The 19,816-nt window shown below is 34.7% G+C and overlaps 1 protein-coding gene across 1 annotated transcript; it reads right to left on the bottom strand.

The window, feature by feature from the left end:
- Window positions 1-1,744: 1,744 nt before the first annotated feature.
- Window positions 1,745-19,596, bottom strand: LOC136028352 (large ribosomal subunit protein uL10m-like). The gene is made up of 5 exons (XM_065706141.1): window positions 19,488-19,596; window positions 11,169-11,377; window positions 7,446-7,556; window positions 4,898-5,099; window positions 1,745-2,016 (listed from the first exon to the last, which is right to left on the bottom strand). The coding sequence occupies exons 1-5, from the start codon at window positions 19,513-19,515 to the stop codon at window positions 1,811-1,813; spliced, it is 756 nt and encodes a 251-aa protein (XP_065562213.1). The 5' UTR covers window positions 19,516-19,596; the 3' UTR covers window positions 1,745-1,810.
- Window positions 19,597-19,816: the final 220 nt, after the last annotated feature.

Genomic DNA, 19,816 nt, shown 5'->3' on the forward strand with positions numbered 1-19,816 from the left:
TTAAAGCAAATCCTTCAGAATATAACAATGAAGTGCCCAACTTTGAAGAGGCTTGACGTAAATATTTGAAAGCAGACCAGATTGATAGGTCCTACAGGAAAACCCTTTATTTACTGGTAATAAGAATATTGAAACTGAGAACACTGAGTATTTCTTTCATAGCTCAACAAATTCATAACAGCGTCGATCTCAAGCCCAATCACTGATTCTTTGATTATTTGAAAGTTTTTAAATTTATAGGTGATCTAATTTTCTAAAATCAGTCCTTGTATTTAAACTGTCCCAAAAAATGTCCGATTTGAATCTACTATAAATCGAAGCTTTTATTTGCAAAAAGCAAACAAAACACACCGTTCTCTTCTGAAGATGTCGTAATTACACGTGGAACGTATACATGTACGTGTATGTATACTTGTATCGTCTTTTTATTAGCCCTACAGGCACTTATTCTGTCCATAAAATTATATGCTTGAGAAAGTTTGCCTGATTTTCGATAAGGGAAACATCCCAAAAAAGTCACGGAATCTTGATGAAAATCACATCATCATATTCAGCGTATCAGAAAAACCTACCGCAAGGGTTTTTAGCTCCCATCTGAAAAAATTTGGAATTTTGAATTTTTCCGCATGATAAGAATAAGAAGTTTTTTAAAAATTACTAAAAACTTTAGCGTGAAGATCGAGGTATTGAGGAGGGATTAACCCATCATACATAGTGAAAAGTTTCTGTTCGTTTAAAGCTTTAACGTTGCTCCTCACTTTTAGTTGAAATGCATTTTTTTTATTTAATTAAACAAAACCAAGTTTTTTTCAACAAAATTAAAGAGCGCAGCAATGTCTTGAGCAGAAAAAAAAGACTACCAGAAATTAAACTGAACAATGAACTAAAAGTTAAAAAATGGATATTAGACTTAACAAAAAATAAAACCAACACTTAACTTATAATGTACCAAAAATACAACTAATATTCAACTCAAACCAACAAAATGAATTGGTAAGTCACCTCCCTTGTGCCTCAATTATAGTTAAAAAAAAAGAACAGATACTAAAAGACAGATATTAAAGTCTAGAAATCAGAAGTTTAGCGCCCCTTTTAAGGGTCAAAAATTATAAAAAGCATTTAGCCCCCACACACGCCCTCTTTTCCCCAAATGGATCCAATCAGAATTTTGAGATAGCCATTTTGTTCAAAATAGTCCAAAAACCAAAAAAGAAAATCTGGGGTCGAAATAATCCTCCAGAGCCCGGGGGAGTGTTGTAAGTTATACCCCAGAGGCATGTGAGGTTTCTATTGAAGGGGTGCTCACATAAAATTTGGAGGAGGCTCATTTGATTGGAGATTGAAAGTTCTAATTCCCCTTGAAGATCCAAATGCGATAAGAGGGCAACTAGTCCCCCCACTAAGCCCTCTTTTCCCAAATGCTTCTGATCAAAATTTTGAGCAGTAATTTTTTTGAAAACAGTCAGAAGGTCATATAACAGTGCCTCTAGGGTTGACACCCCCCCCCCCCAGAGCCTGGGAGAAACAAGAGGAGAACACCATATATCTTCACACATCAAAAAGTGTTTCAAAATCTTGGCCAAAAAAATATCAAAACAAAGAAAATTGTCTAGTTTCAGGAAGACATTTTCAATCTTGAGAGTCGAAATGGGACTTTCTTAGGCCCTGTATGTTTGGAGAATTATTCGCAAACTCCATTATTTGAAGAAGTAGAATTTTCCAGTACCTGATAATAAGTATATAGTATTATATGAATTGTTTTATCAAAAGAAAAAACAGGTAAAAATTATTAAGCTAGTTCGCAGTTTCTTCAAGATTTATTCTTTCCCATGTCAGCTGCAAGTTGACTTAAATTCTGACTAAGAGCTGTCTGATGATGCGTAATATTTTGACTTAACGTTGATGCAAAGCTTCCAAGGATGCTGACTAGTTCTCCGTGTAACCCTTCAATGCCTGGCAAGCTGGCATACCACGAGAGCTCGTCTCTATTTACAATTCTGCCATCTAAGATACCACCTAGAATAATTTCAGAATCACAGTTATTGATAAGCACAGGCCAATAATTTACACGGTATACATTGCAATATTATATTGTAACATTTGTTATACTTACATTGTAAATGACAATATGTAATATTTAACAGTTTTATGTTCTAATATTTATATTATAATAAATTTTACGTTCTATCGTAATATTTCCATTATTCTATCATAGGCCATTTAGAACGAGATTTTGTTTTACTCTAAACGGTTTAAATCTAATTTGAACAAAAAGTTATTTGAGCAATTTCTATATCCCACAAATGCACAAAGATCCAGATAATTATTGGGTCTATGTCAGCTAAAACAGCTTCAACAACTGCATATTGATACCTTATTAACTATACCTTACAGTGATTGACTAAAGTACAAGGTTTATTAGAAAAAATAATTTATTAACGTCGAGAATCAAAGATATGTTTTCTTCTTCCATTTCAAGTATTTCATTATGAAATTCCTCGGATCCACTCAAGGCCCTGAGAAAAAAAAATAACATACACACAGAAAAGCGTATTAGAGAAAATTGACTTCGAGCATCGAGGGTTGAATTTCTTGCAGCGAAATCAGTTCATTGGCAGTACGATTTTGTTCAAACAAAATCAAGACACTCTCAAATGAGGTTTGAAAAGGTTGTAAGAAGAGACGCAGGAACTGCAGGAGAGGTGGATAGTGCCAATCTAAACAAACTGGATAGAAGAGAAATATGTGCTGCAGTTTTGGCCTCAAGCGCCTTGATGCTAAGCCATTAAGGGTTCTTACCACGGGGATGGACATATTTGTTCAAAAGAGTTGGACTAATGTCCAACTCCATTACTTAACAAAATTAAGTAATGTACAAAAAAGAAAAAATTCGAAAACTAATTCTTCAGCTAATCTTGACCTAAAAATAGCCTTTTCAATATTTTTAATCTCAGACGACAAACTATGCAAGAAAAACCAATTTAAAGGACATAAAAGGGGTAGAATGATGGCATCTTTTAATTTCTTAATTCTGAAAACCCGCTAAAAAGATTTTTACAATTGATTCTTAAATCCGCGGATTTTCTTCCTTTTACGAATATTAATAATGGCTTAGGGACCTAAAGAACTATAAGGATAGCACTCTTTAAGAAGCAGTTTTAACCCAACACGTTGTATTTTTCTTTTTTAAACTATGAATCCACTACACATTTTTACGACTTTCTGTACAGGAAGGAACATAAACAGTGAACATAGTTTGATTTAAAAAAGACTGAATTTGTCAATTGCTAATTACTAACAAAGCACAAGTGCAGGGAAATAGAAAGACTATTTATAAAAATTTTATGACTTAAAAACTTCTTGTTTCTTTTTCTGGCGTCAATTGAAGAACCAATACAGTGGAATTTATCTTTGCCTTTCTTTTACTGGCTTACAATTTCCCACACAAAAAACAATTATACTGAATATAACTTTTTTTCCTTTAACTGGCTTTTAATTTCACAGAAGAAAATAAATGGGTTGAATTTAACTTTCCGTTCCTTTTACTGGCTAATAATTTCACACAGACAACCATTCAGGTTGAATTTGGCTTGCTGTTCATTTTATTGGCTTAAAATTTCACATAAAAGAACCAATGAGGTATAATATAACTTTCCATTCCTTTTGCTGGCTTTACACTTAGTATAGGTGAGTCAATCAGGTTGAATTTCACTTTCTGTTCCTTTACAGGCTTAAAATTTCACACAGAAGAACCATTCAGATTGAATATAACTTCTTGTTCCTTGTACTCGCTCAAAATATTACATGGAAGAGCCAATCAGATGGAACTTATCTTTGCGCTCACTTTAACGGCTAAAAATCATACATGGAAAGCAATCCGATTCTAAAAAGTTGGGGTTATAGGCATCCCTTTCTGGCCTGCACCTAAGGAATAATTTAATAGGCGTCCAAAAACGAGTCAAACACATACCTCAATGAAATTCAAGAACACTTTTTATCACACAATTATACAAATATAATCTCTCCATTTTTTTAGTAAGAGCAAGTTCGAACAGGGATTTCATTTTGTAATTTAAGACCTATTGCTCATCATTTAAATACTTTCTATCCCCGCAAAAAATCACCAGAACGGGCAAAAAGCCAATTTCTGACAGAAAGAGGTATCCACTCTAACCCACCTTTAAGGAAAGTCCCAACCCACCACATGGCTACCAAAATCTATTCAAATTTATTAGTTATTTTTCTTCAATTTGAGTTTGTTATTTCAATTATGAAAATTTTACTTAGATTCCTAACAAGTTTTAGTACCACTAAAGTGTTGGAGGTTTGTCGGAGAATTTTTATAGCTTGGTTTACTTGTCTTTTATATTCCTTGATTTAAAAAAAAAATAGATAGGTAAGTAAATTCAAAACAAATAACTAGTTTAGATAATGGTTGGTCTTAGTCATCAAAACAAATTTAAATTAAATATATATTTTAATATTTTTGATCTTAGAGATTGAATTTAAAATAAAAATAGTTAAATAAAATTTTAAATTATACTTCTAAATTAAAAAAAATTGTAAGCTGGGCGCATTTTTGTCTTTGTTTTTTTCATATACTGATAATTTGTCTAGGGACACGACGCACGAAAAAGATATACTTTAATATATATTTCCGAAGAAAAGTGATGAAAAATACAAAAGTCACAAATAATAATTTATTTTCCCTTCTCTCGCCATTGTAGGAAAAAAATCCCGAGTTACTCACATGCTACTGATATCACTTCAAATGCATAAAATTTTTACGAAAGTTGGAAATGTTTAATTTTGCTTTTTCAGCACGAAAATAATGGACAAACAATTGACCAACATCAAAATTACTTTCTGTGTAAGCAAAACAAATTACAATACTTACCAAGAGCAATAATAAAGGGGATTTTTTTTTCAATTTTCATAAACGTTCGAATATTTTCAGCCGAATCTGCATGAACTAAACAAGTGAACCCTTGAAAAAGAACATGGCATTGTTCAAGTTCCGTGCCAGCAGTTGCCTTTCTGTAGATATTACTACCTCTTGTATCAAATGCCATTCCATTTTCATAAAGGAGAATTTTAGCCTAAAAAAGGTTTTTATGACATTTAAAAAAAAAGGATGACATTAAAAAAAAAGAGGTGACATTTTTTTTCAACTGAAACGATATTTAATATCAGGTAAAATAGCAGTACATTTACTTACCTATACTTGTGACAGGGATCAGGCGTTTCCACTTTACCTGGCACCGAGGATCTTTCAGACTTGTTAGGAACATGTAGTGCGGGCTGCTGCCAGCTGCTTTGCAAATGGGAGCCACTGGGTTGTCCATCTGTATCCGAACATTCTGAACCCCCCCCCCCCCGATAGATTCAAGATCTGATTGGGACAGGTTCCACAAGTTTTTCCACTGTCCTCTTTGGCGTCTTTTCTATGAGCTGAATGGCCTCGCTACGAGGATTTGGTGAGGCAGGTATTTTTGTGGCTTCCATGAGACATGGTCCAACCAATTTCAACCATGGTCCAGCCATTTCAGTCGACATTTTTTTTTATCGCGAGTACAACGTTTCTCTTGATGTCGTACATTCATCGTATACCCCTGTTTGATATGTAGTGAAGCAGATGTGTCCAAAGGGAATTTCGTAGACAGGTATGCAATAACACTTTAAGTGCATTTTATGCAGTTGCTTCACCAACCAAATTTAACCTCTGTCAAGTAGGATGGTTGGAACCAGTCAAGTAGATTCGGACTTTATGAAAACATTAATTTCACGCTGGTTCAACAATTGTTTCCTGAGGGAAGCAAAGAATGTCGGTGCTTTCTGCAATCGCTATTAGACAGCAGGATCTGAAGCTGAGATGAACACTGTGTGTTCGAAATATCCAGTTAAAAATGTTATATCTGTTCACTGCCGATTAAAAGGTTTCATCCTTATTTTGAACTGTTATACTTTCAGCATCTGAAGATCCTTCAATAAAAAGATTGGAGCCAAGGTATATGAAGCTGTCGGCGTGATTCAACTGTACTTGATTTACAATTAGCAAAAATGGATCAGTGTGGTTTATTGCCATAAATTTGGTCTTCCCTGTGCTGACTTTCAACGAGATCTTCCCTTGTCACCACATCGTCGGGAATTATTTTAGGCTTCCTCTGGGTCTGTGACGGATTCTGACATTCATCAGCGTATTCAAAATCTCTTAGTGAAAGGTTCTGTCCAATCTGAAATCCTGGATGAGAAGATGAGGTATTTTCAAGCACCCAATAAACACAGTGGTTGAACAGAGATGGAGACAGGACACAGTATCGTTTGACTCCAAAATTAATCAAGAAGTCTTCCTTCTTCTTGTTCTTCAAGAACAAGAACGGAATTTATTTTTCATAGAACAAAGCAATTTTATTTAATTATAGTGTTTAGGATATGTGATTTCGATTGTTAGCTTTGCCAGATTCAGGTGAACTCGATCGAATAGGTGTATATTGCCCTTCATTTCAGCCAATTTATTTTCATCCCATTTATCTGAAAACCAAACTTACCTATAAGTGCTATTTTTATTTTATCTTATATTTTATTCTTTTATTTTATTACTTACCTTTTTTGTTTTGTCTTTTTTTATCTTTAATTTATCTGATCAATTTATCTGAAAAACAACAAGTAGAACTTTTATTCTTGTTTCTACTCGAACAAGAACTCGAGTCCATAAACTCGAACTCGGCTCATTCGACAAACTTCAGGGTCTGAAGTTTGACCTCATAATTCTCCAAAGTTTTTGGGCAGTGATTGAGTTGAAAGCGGCAACGAAGTACAAACATATTAGAATCAGGGGCAAGTCGTACTTTCCAAGCTGCTGGATAATAAGGCGAAGTGCAAAAATATCGCCATTACAGCCTCTAGCCGGACGGAAGTCGTCTTTGTTTTCACGTATTCTTTTTTCCTTCGCCCTCTTGAAGCGGTGAAGGAAGAATCTCAATTTATTTACTACAAAATCAATTCGACATTTTCTGCAGTAATTTTTGCACTCAGTTCTATCTTCTATCTTATAGACTGGGAGAACGACTGATGTCTTGCAACCCTTCAGGAAAGTGTTGGTCCTGCAAACGTCTCCAAGAATACTGGAGTTCTTCAACACTGATCTCTGGGATATTATTGTATAGTTCCGCGGGGAGACCATCTTCGTCTACGGCTTTGTAGATCTTCAGCGCCTTTATTTCCACTTTATTTGTAGTATAGTGACTCTAAAATGTAGTGTAGTGATATTTTGGTAACGCTCAAATTTGCTGAGTACCAGAATTGAATTTCTGCTTTCAGGAAGCCAGATTCATAAAAAAAGATTTTAGCTTAAAAAACGAATAGCATTTTGAAGTAAAACAGCATAAAATTTTATCGTAAATTGCAATGGATTTCCAGGAGACAAAAAGTGTTTTAGTACTTACATCTAGTTTTTGATAGGAATTCTTTGAATTTTCCTGACATACAATCACCATTTTCTTTGTTGATAACAACTTCTTTACGTCTTTTATAAGCAACTGTTCGTATTTGTTTTCCTAGAAAAAGACCAGAAAAATCAGATAAAGGTCAGCAAATAATCATAATTCAAATATAATCTAAGTAAAGTGTAGCATATAATCCAATAAGCTTAGATTTAAAATATGTTCCAAAATAATTCAACTAAAGAGAAAAAGAGATTTTTATCTTCTGGAGAAAAGCAACAATAGGTTACCTTAAATCTAATTTTAGAATTGTCAAATGTCCCAACAGTCAGGCCCATCAGAGGGGAGGTGTAACCGAAATTATACCTAGGGGCGAAACCCCATTAAACCTTCATATGGTAGCATATTCTCTATCTAGACAATAGGGTAAAAGTTATATAGCATGTATGGTTTAGAAGTTACACTTAATAATTAGAAAAATCATAAAGAAAAGTGTTCAAAAGGGCCATCTTCGAACTATTGGTCTGGGTCCTTTTATCCTGAACTGTGAATAGAGGCAAGGCAGAAAAACGTGAAGAGGACGGTGGTGGGTGGTTAAATAATAGCCGGTATAATGAAAGGGTAAAAAAAGTTGATAAGCCGAATATATAAGACACGTAAACGTTCTTTGTGAGAAACTTAAACTTAAGAATCTGGGCAAATACCTGATAAGGAATTTAGGTGCCATTCAATAGCTAAAAGCCCCCCACTAGGCTAAATGCCCATCCAATAACGCGCCCAGCTGCAAAATAAAAAAAAATAAACAATAAAATTTAAGCTTCAAAACAAAATTCTTTGCTTCTCTTCTCGCCTCAGTATTCTTCTTCTTTTCTTCATCCAGCCCTGTGGGTTACCACAGCTTCTGTATATAGGCATCATATTGCTAAAGATTACCTACCATAGAAAGTGGCTCAAGCACGGGGACAGTCCAAATAAAAGGGATACATGACCATTTCTATAAGCTTTGGTTTGAAGTGGACAGTCGTCGTGCTCTGATCCGGTGGAGAGGCGGTTGGGCCTGGTCGTTCGAGGGAGGATAAAACTGCAAGACAATCCTTCTATACAAATCCAGAATAGGCTGAAATCCAGCACCAGTTCCTTACAAGCCATTCAGGAAAGATGGTCTTCTCAGTGAAGGTTCAGCTAAATGGAATTCTCAAATTCCCAAAATAAATGGGTGCTGACTCACTTAGTGCTGAGACTCTTGTAGTACAACCAACAAAGAATTTTTCTCATTCTCACAAATTTCATTTGAGAGGAACAAAGAAACGAGCTTATGATGCCCCAAGAGAGGGGATCACGCGTCCTAATGGATTGGCTTCAATAGCCTCTCAGCCCCCATCTGTGGAAGCAACTACAAACATGGATTATAACTAAACTTGCCCTGTAGCATGGATTGGAATTAGTAATGGCACCAAGAACCGAAAGTTGCAGGAGTGATTGGTGTGAAGGGGTACGGTTGTGATGTTAAATGTACTAACGCTCGCTATATTCTCGGCCTTGGGACAATTAAATTGTAGCAATTGCCGATACCAACTAAAGAAACTTAAAACTTCAAATGTGGGCAATTACCTTATATGGGATCGGGTATCATTTAACACCCAATATTTCCTATACTTTAGGGTTATGAAGTGCGCTTTAGTTCCATTGATTTACTTTTGCAACATATTTTACTTAAACGTGCGTCTAAAGAGGAAGCCGAATAGCACCATCTTTTTTAACCTGTTGCAGTAGTTACCCGCTTCCACTGTGTCAAATTTTAAGGCGTTAAAAATTAAAAACATTCTTCAATCAATTTTTCAGTAAATTGTCTGTTTCTCTGTCGCTGTTTGTAGCTGATTGTCTGTAGCTGAACCAATACTACACATAATTAAAAAAATGCAGAATAATAATTATAGACGGCCAGAATTTCCAGTGGGAGGGTATCTGAGGGGCGGGGGAAATTTATTCAAACTACACTTTTACAAATTCACACTTAGAAGTAATCAAAGGATATTGAATCAAGGAAAAAATACCCAATTTATAAATTTGAAACTACCAAAAAACAACAACCTAGAACAGAAAAAAAAGTGACAATAAATTTGTTTTCCGAAATTTCAAGCAATCTACATCTAAAAAAAATATAAGAAAAATATGGAATAACAGTTAGGCAGCACCAAAAATCTATTTTAAGCCGTTATCTAAGGATCTTGAAGCTGCACTTTTACTAGTTAATATTTAAAGGGTATCAAGGATGATCAAAAAGGTACAGGGGCTTTAATGGGGGGAAGGGCAACGGAATTTTTAGCCCTTCTCACCTCTGTTTTGAAAAAAATAACTTTTTTTTAGCTCTTTCCATTAAAATATGAGAATAATTAAAAACAAAATTGCCCCACCCTTGATTTTAAAAATACCCCCCCGCCCTTAAATTTTTGCAAATTGACGCTACTGAAAGGGTAAATTTTTCTATATTTTATTGGTAAAGCAATTTTCACAGCATAAAAATACTGACTTAGCTCTTTGCAAAGTGCACTTTGTGACTGCACTAAAAATAATAAATCACTAAAGCCAAAAAAATCACAATAATTTTTTTCTCCAGAATTTCAACCTATCTAGACGTGAAGAGAAAAAGGAGGAACATGGAACAATAGTCACAGAACGTTAAAACTTAAACCGAGAGTGTATATGAAAATATTCCACAATTTTTGCAGATTACTTTCCTAGTGTATATATATATATATATATATATATATATATATATATATATATATATATATATATATATATATATACACATATATATATATATATATATATATATATATATATATATATATATATATATATATATATATATATATATATATATGTATATATATTAACTCATCTGAAAATGTGCTTGTTATTAACGCAGAATTGTCCCCCCCAAAAAAAAAAAAAAAATTAGAGTAAGCTGCAGTCCATGCTTGGATCCCAAAAATCACAGCCCTAAGCTTGAAAGGTTTACTTTTACTTTTTAAATACTTCATATCCAAAAAAAAAAATATCAACTGAGCACCTTGTATTATGAGTGATGGGAAAATTTTGAATACGGCTTCGAAAAAAAATTGCCAGATTATTTTTTTTTAACTGTCGTTTGACTCTACATTTTTGGAGGGATGAGTGCATGACACATTCGTATGCTTTAATTCATGGACCTTTGACTCCGAATTTGTAAGTAAGTATTTCAATGTTTGTTTGTTTTTTAACTAAAAATAACACACAAATTAAACCAAAGCCAAACACAAGAAGAGGGGTGGCCTTCTTGGCGTTCATCTTCTTTTAAATCTAACTACAAATAGAAAAATAATTAACACAATTTAGTCTAAGGGACTGGAGGGGGAGATATTACTCCTTCTGGATCCACCACATGTCCCCCTTTCCCTTGAAAGACATGTTTGAGCGCCAAAAACATTTTATATTGAAACTGGTTTTGATAATTTCAAAACCATATTTCATATATTCATATATTAATCATATTTTACCTTATATGCTCTTCGCCTCTATATACCAGTAATCGTATTTAGCTTATGTAGTACATAACTGCGCACACCAGTAATCGTATTTAACTTATGTACTACATACCTTCACATAGGTTGGATTATTGTTTACAAAAAAAACTCTTCTTTTGGAACTGGATAGCTATGGAAGGTCAAGAAAATAGCTTACCGGTTCAGGCTCAACAGTTACTCGAGCCAAATCCTTACAGCTCTTCACCCATGGGGGTATTTTTGTAGTTATAACTTCTGGAAAAATAGGATTTGTCACAGCATCCATGCAGGCTCTCTCCCAACTTGGTACAGCTGGTCTTTTGACATTTGGTTTTCTGTGACCATACCTTACTATTGTAAGGCTAGGAACCAACTGCCTATGAAGCACTAAAATTCAAAGTTAGGGATTACTAGCAGAGTAGTGATGAAGATCATACTTGTCCCAAGTTTAGAATATTTTTTTTAACACGAGTAAGGAGCAGCATTAAGTCTTTTATTAAAACCAACAATAACTCTGAGCATAAAGACGTTGTTGCCCCCCTCAAAACTATTACAGGGTGATCTTTTAAAATTAGGAAACATAGAAGTTGGGAATAAAGTTCCCCTATCTGTTACAAGGGTTACAGTCGTAAGAGAGAATTTTCTCCACATTCCCCATAAGTACAAAATTTGGAACAGGCAAAAAATAGGTATCTTAGAATATCTTTTTTGAACCTCAGTCCTCGCAGATGAACAAAAAATCATTGAGATATCCCCAGAGACGCCAATTCATCAAAATGCAAGACAGGGAGACGAAATGTAGTTTTTAAAATCTAGGGGGGGGGCTTTTAGCTTTTTTCCTTTAATGAAAGCACCAAAATAAGGTATTATGTCAAAAAAGTATTTCTGAATTCAGAGGAAGGAATCTAGGGTGACAATTACCCCTTCCAAATTGATGCACCTGGATAGCCCCCATGACCCCAGTTGGACGACAATAATCTATAGCCATTGCTTTTACTTAATAAACAGCCTATAATAAGACTTATGACAATCTTCCTATCAATTAATGAAATTAAATAATAGGTCTACTTATCCATAAATAACAAAGATCATAATTGTTTCATATTACAGGGATAATATTGGAAAAGCCAAGATCTTGAGAACTGCATCTGCAAAATACTTAGCAGTTATAATACCTGACAGCTGTGTTTCAAAGACTGCAGTGGGAAGGAAGGTCTGGATTTATCAAGAATTATAGGAAATATGAGAAAATTAGAAGATTTATTTCCTTTGAGTGTCCTAAGAACCATGTATTTCTATTTTATTCACCCATACATCCATTGTTGTTGTATTATTTAAATGGGACTTTTAAGGGTGACCTAACCAGTTAATAAAAAAAAAGGTAAAGAATACGGGCGTTGGACTTGACAATTGCTACTGGGGGTGCTGATCTCCATTTCACGGCCCATAAGCCAGGAAGTGCAATGAGAGGTTGGTGACCAGCCTTCCCGCGCTTTTGCACACCCTTCCATATATTTCTCCAGGTACCTCTTTACAGCTAGGTCGACTCTGGCTGAGCTTGCCAAGTCACGCCACTGGCCCTTGTTTATACCAAACAATCAGCAACGCCAGGACTTAAACCCCCTGTCCTCGCAGACGAAGACCCTAAATTGCCAAAAAGTGCTATAAGTAAGTTACCATTTTTTACTTGGATAAACTAAACTAGGCCTTTCAATCTGACATTTTTCTATCGCTGAGAAACTGAATGGCTTATTCCATAGATTCAAGATGGCAGCAGTGTTCAATGTTACCTGCAAATATTTTATTTTTCCAGGATAACTTTGAACATATGTTCAAAGTTGCCCTTGTCCATCTTTACTATGGATCTCAATGTTCTGTGCTGGCCAATTGTTTAATTTTGTATTGAATTGAAGTTCACTCCATTTTTTAGACATTTAGGAAACCCTTTTTAATTGACTGACCCCAGGAAGGTGCAAAACAAGTTCATAAAATTTTTGATATAAAAAAATAAAAATAAATTTTTAAAATAAAAAAATTTATTTATTTCCTAATTCCCTCATGCCTACTTTAATTTCTTCTTTGCCGAGAAGTCATTTGACAATCAATAGGAAGGACAAAGGATTGCAAGGTTACTTATAAGAGAAAATATGAAAAATAAAACGAAAAATACAATTTGCCCTCGGAAAAATTAATTTAAAAAATTTAATTTGGGTCCTTTGAATTATAATTTAACGGATTTGAAATGTTATGGTCTTTTAAAATATTATTTTCAAACAGTGCAAATGAAATCATGAACAGACACCCAAATGGAAACAAAATCACTGACAAACAATTTAATATTTGGAACTAAGCCTATCAGCTTCAACGCTCTAACGTTGCCTGTAATAGAGGACACAAGCCTCCAACGTGTTATTTTTGTTTGTTTTTTTTTCTTGGTCACTTTATAGAGAAGTGATGGTCGTAAAAACTATGGAGACATGATTGGAAATTTTATGGATTTTTTTTGTGTTTTGCTTTTTATTTGTTTTAAATTGAGTCTTCATAAACAATTTTTGCTGATGCCCAGAGCATACAGTATACAAAACCAGTGAATGCAAGAAAGTGTGCCAGTTATGATGAAGAAGTGATAGAAAGCACTGGAGGACGCAAAGAAAGACGATGTAACAATGAGAAAGGCTTCAGAGAAAGATAGGATTCCTTTGGGTACTGTTTCTCATTAAATCAATAAAAACCACACTGAAAAGACGGGAAGACCAACTCTATTGACAGAGCTCAAGGAAGAAGCCATCATCTCTCATTTGCTTACATGTGCCGAGCAACATGGAGGAAACATGGGTTTCCTGTCGATCGCTTCGAGCTGAAATTCATAGTCAAGTTATCTTGCATCAATTGGAAAAACAGTAGATTGCTTTAAGAACAAAATATCTGGACAAGATTGTATCAATTCTTTTCCAGATCGACATCGTTTAAAGCTTCAATTGAGAACTGTAGCAAACTACTTAAAAGAAAGGGCATCTGTTTCATCTGAAATTTTGAGTGAATACTACAACAATTTAGAGGCAACGATTCAGGATGTGCCTTTGTCGAATATTTACAATTACGATGAGACTAACTTAACAGACAAACCTTGTAAAAAAGAATGCAGTGTGAAGAGATGCCAAACACCCCTCCAGAATAATGAATGAAAAAAGGGAGCAATATCCCTGATGATAAGTGGAAATGTAGGAGGCGAAATGCTTCCACCATTTGTGTGCTATAAAGTTAAAGCCATGTTTAATCTTGATGCACAAAAAGCCCTAAAGGAGCTAGGCATGCTGTATCTAAGTCATGATGGTTTGAGAGTGAAATTTTTGAAGAGTGGCTTATGTCATTGTCACTCTCCCACCTAAATAAAAGAGCAGGGGTGAATACTTTACTGGGTGACAATCTCTCTTTCCATTTCTCTGCTAAAGTGTTGAAAGCCTGAACAGAAAAGAAGATTCGCTTTCTATGCCTTCCATCAAACATAACAGACATACTACAACCTTTTGACTTTGCTTTTTTTTGCTCTAATGAAAAGAGCATTGAGGAAAATGCTTGATGATCACAGAATACATTACCCGAAAGAAACCGCAGTGAAAAAAGACTAATTCCTCCAGCTTGTGAAGCTAGTCTTGGAGAATCTAGCATCAAATGGAAAGAAAAATCAAAAAACGGGTTTGCCAAAGGCTTGTCACCTTCCAGAGTTATCCAAGACCCTCCACTTTCCAACCAGCAAACTCCACAAGAGGTTGTAGACAACATCATCAAAGCTTAACTAGGTATCCTGCAAGTCTACAGATTTGACAAATCTGCAGGGAATACCACACACAAACGTCTTGACGTCAAACCAAGAAAAAGCATAAGGGATGAAGAAGATTCAAGCTGTGATTCTGACATGACTGACGCATCTGGATGGGAGACTGACTCTGAAATGGAAGCTGATGAGTTGACAAGCGTTGGCCCTCTTACTTTGTCAAGCAAGGCAGCAGTCCACCAAAAACCCAGGAGGGACACAGGTTCAAAGCAAAGTTCTTCATGGGTCGTCTTTATAAGTATTTTGTAGTGTTGGAGGTAGAAGCTCCTTCTTCTGACGACTTGCTGAAAGTGATGTGCCTGCGAAAAAACAAGGATGGATCCTTCTATTTTCTCTGCAACAAAGACTCAACATTCATCCATTTCAACTAGGGAGTGGGAAATCTTCCAGCCCCTCAACTTATTCATGACACAAAATTGAGTTTGATCATGACTTTTGTCATCTGATACTTAACTAATTTGAACTTTTTTTTGCCTTTTTATTTTAGAAGTAATATTGTATTTCTCTCAATAAACAATTTTTTTTTTACTTTAGGTTTGACGCCATATGATTTTAAACTTTTCCACACTCTTGTTCAATGTTACATGTCAAATTTTTTAGTGTTCAAGGTTAAACACACCAGGAGGTAACTTTGAACGCTATTATAGGATTGGTGTAGCTCTCACAGCATGAAATCCAGCAGTTTGGGACAGTTACCATTCAACATAGAATGACACATTCCCCAGACACGAAAAATGGTTTTGAGAATAAAGTTTAAATGGTTTTAACAATCAAGCAAAGAAGAAAACTATTCAGAGGTGCAATACTAAAATATGGCTTTAGTTTATTTTTGAGATGCAGTGCTGTAGGTCTCTGGTTGAATATTATCAATTCTGGCTGTCCTAGCTATGTGGCTAGCACACTGGACTTAAAATCCTGAGAACAGGGGGTTTGAGTTCTGGTGTTGTTACTTATTCAGTCAATGGTGTGACTCTATAAGCTTAGCAAAAGTCCATCCAGCTCTGAATGGATACCTAGAGAAATCTGGGGAAAAGTACAGGAGGTGTCAGATGACTTATTCTCAACCATGCATTGCACTCCCAGCCAAAGGCATTGAAACAGGAGATTGCTACCTGCACAACACAGATCAATGCTAACCAGGTCAGAATGAAAAAAAATTAAGTTAAAAAAACAACTGTATAATTTCAGTGATGGTGCTTACAACATTTCAGAAGAGCTATGAGCCCAAAATCTAATGGCATATTCCTTTTTTCGTATCTGATTTCAGTAAATTCTAAATGGGAAGCTTTTTGCTATCTTGGATGAAGTTTTGCTCAGTGAACAAAATTTAGGGAAATGTTTCCAGAGACTATGTTCTGGGAAAATCTTTTGAAGCATCTGGGCTACCTTCACCTCTTTCTCTCTCTAAAGGGTGCCTGTATTTGGTAAACGTGCATAAACTTTGCATTGTGCAGAAAAAGAAAATTTCAGCAAAAGATCAAGAGAACAGACAAGGCCCAAGATAATTGTTCTGAGAGTCCTATATTTGCTAAATTTCGATTTATAGGGTTTTTAAAAACTTGAAAAATTGTGTCCCATTTGAAAAATAAAATCTTAATATGGATAAAAATTCTGACATAAGGTAAAATAACCAGTAGCTGACCTGCTAATCATTACTTTAACATCTAAATCACTATAAAATCTTATACTATACCACCTATGAAGTGAACTGTTTCACTACTACATTTATCTAAATTTTCTTAATAAGTATATGCTTACCTTAAATACTTTAGCCACATACAAAACTAGCAATTTTAAATGCACTGATTGTCAAAACTGGAGTCTAACCACAGATATTTTGTTTCAGTTTAAACCTTGAAAAAACAGTTTTCCACATTTGCAGTCAGCTGCCATGAAGTTCCAACCACCAGCTGATCCCAACTATTTAAAACTATACTCATCTTAACTAAGATATGACCCTACTATAAATGTTTGTACATTTTAATTAAACTAATTGTCTGAGTTGTATTGTTTGGTATTGCCTGAGCACTGGGGGCATCCATTTGGACTATATTTTCTAAGCATAGAGTAGAGAAAGACAACGAATCAAAACTTTAATGGAATTTGAGCAAATGAAATTGGAAAGGAGAATTTGAAAATACTATCCAGATGCATTATTTAGGTTATGAATTCATTCCTGAAAGTTTTGTTCTCTCATTAGGTTACAAGTGTCTTCAAGGATCTTTAAATGAGAGCTGAAATCTTTTATTTTAATTATTGTCCTATAAACAACCCTGATTGAAATCCAAATTTTCTTGAAATCTTTTAAATAGATGGATTTCCTGTAGCAATAATCAAATTTGTCAACTAGTTGACAAGTAATTTCTCCCCAGCAAGACTTTCTTTCCAACTAGCTAGAAACAAACAATGCCCTAGAAGCACTTCTATTAACCATCTAGTTGGCAAGTAACTTTTCCCCAGAAAAAAATTTATTAACCAACTAGCTGATGAAAACCTTGCTCCAGAAAACATTTCCTTTTCCAAGTAGTTGGAAAAAGTGGTTGCCACAGAAACAATTCTGTTAACCATCTATTTTACAAACAATACTGTCCCAGAAACTCTTCTTTAAACCATCTAGTTGGCAAGTAACTTTTCCCCAGAAAATGTTTTATTAACCAACTAACTAATGAGAAACTTCGCCCCAGAAAGAATTTCCTTTTCTAACTAGCTGGAAAAAGAGGTTGCCTCTGAAACTCTTCTGTAAACCAACTAACTGACAAGCAACATTGCCCCAGAAACACTAAATTAACCAACTTTGCTGTGAAACCTCTTTAGACACAACCTTTTCTCTGGAAAATCCACTTTCTGCTCGAAAATTTCTATTGAGTGTAATTTATTTTCTATGTTGGGAAGTTTATTCTTGATGGCACTAAGGTTCTTCAACTAGATGGAAAGGGGTTGCCTCTGAAACACTTATGTTAATCATCTAGTTGGCAAGTAGATTTTCCCCAGAAAAGTTTGTATTCACTGAAGACAGTTGAGTTCAAGACCTAAACTGTCAATGGTATAAATGGTCACTGCATTTTACCACTTTGGACTAGAATCTCATGTGTAATTATCACAGGGTTAGTCAAAAACCCTTAGAAGAATTCCTCCAAGTTGCAGCATTCCTGTGAGGTTTCTCAGAAGAAGCCTAGAAAACAAGGGTGATCCTGTGATGATCTGTTTTTGGTTTGTATGTATATAAACAAAGCATTTTTGTTTTCATTTTGCAAATGAAGTATCATTTTGTTTCATTTTGCAAATGAAGTTGTGCAAAATTTAATGCACAAATTGAGGAATTTCTGAGCAAAGACACTTCTAATAGAAAGGGCTAAGGATAGCCTATTTTTCAAAACTTTATGCTTCAAACTTAAAAGCAGCAAAAAAAAGTCAAGTATTCCTTTCAGCTGGGTAGGTTAATCCTTTTTCCCAAATGTCAAATGCAAATGTTTCAGAGAGATCAACAAAACTGCAACTTTACCTTAGATTGCATTCACAGCAAGATAACTCTTCCTAAACAAAAAACAACAAGAATAGCTTTTGGACTGAAAATTCAGCATTAATAATGTATCTAGATGTAGCATTCCAAGTGAAATAAGCTTTTGGACATGCTCCAAGTTGCAGCATTGGCATGAGGTTTCTCAGAAGAAGTTTAGGAAAACACTGTTGGAAAATTAAATTCTTTCTGGGGCAAAGTTTCTCATCAGCTAGTTGGTTAATAAACATTTTTCTGGGCCAACTAGATGGTTTACAGAAGAGTATCTGGGGCAATGTTGTTTGTAAAATTGTTTAGATGGTTAACAAAATTGTTTCTGGGGCAATGACTTTTTCCAACTAGTTGGAAAAGGATGTGTTTTCTGCAGCAAAGTTTTTCATCAGCCAGTTGGTTAATAAAACTTTTTCTGGGGAAAAGTTACTCACCAACTAGATGGTTAATAGAAGTGTTTCTGGGGCAATGTTTGTTTCTAGCTAATTGGAAAGAAAGTGTTGCTTGGGAGAAATTATTTGTCAACTAGTTGGAAAAGGAATGGTTTTCTGGGGCAAATTTTCTTGTCAACTAGGCTAGTTGACAAATTTGATTGTTGCTATAGGGATGGGCAAAAATATTTGTATTCATAAGGAGATTGGATAGTACCTTTTTATATATGCTTATATGCTATTTCTTTGCATTTTTCAAGGGGCGGATATCCCCCTGGGCATATTTTAGTCTGTAAAACCATCCCTGAAAGTTTTATTTTCTTTACCTAAGCCCTTTCTAAGATAGCAAAAAGTGGCTAGACAAGAATTTTAATAATTATTGTATCTGCTGATCTTTAAGTCTAATATGGCTTTCACTTGTCTTTGAAAAACTTATTTTTTGGAAAGTTTTGTTTTAATTAATTTAATGACAAACAGTAAACCAATGGTAAAAGAGGCACAATATTACAAATTTACTGATAATATAATGTGGTTTATATATATGAGCATTAAGGGGGTGGTTACTAATGTTTCATGGTCTGCATTTAGGAATAGGCTAATATAAATAGCCTAAATGTTTTATTATACTTTAGTTTCCACAATTTTAAGGTGTTTTCATTATGGAGACAAAACGTAAACTGACACTCAATATGTTCACAATTTCATTCATAATGTTAGACATACCCTTAGACAGTATATTCCAAGAAGTCATCTGGAGTTTTTCTTATTAAAAAAAAATGCAGGCAGCTCTTTGAAAAAAATGCTAAGTAAGAGACATCTATAGAAAAAGGTAATTTACGACAAATTGCAGTGACAAATAGAATTGTAAAATCGTAATCTCGATTGTAAGTTTGCGGTTTCGTCGACAATACTGTTCCACAAACAATGGGGATTATAAGCTTATAATCTAGATTGTGAGTTTGACAACTATGCTCGAAATGAAGATTTTTCTAGTTTAAGTTCAACCATTTTATTATTCACATATAAATGTATATATTTGACATATGCCCATA

This window comes from Artemia franciscana, chromosome 6, assembly GCF_032884065.1.
Source record: "Artemia franciscana chromosome 6, ASM3288406v1, whole genome shotgun sequence".
Classification (NCBI taxonomy): domain Eukaryota; kingdom Metazoa; phylum Arthropoda; class Branchiopoda; order Anostraca; family Artemiidae; genus Artemia; species Artemia franciscana.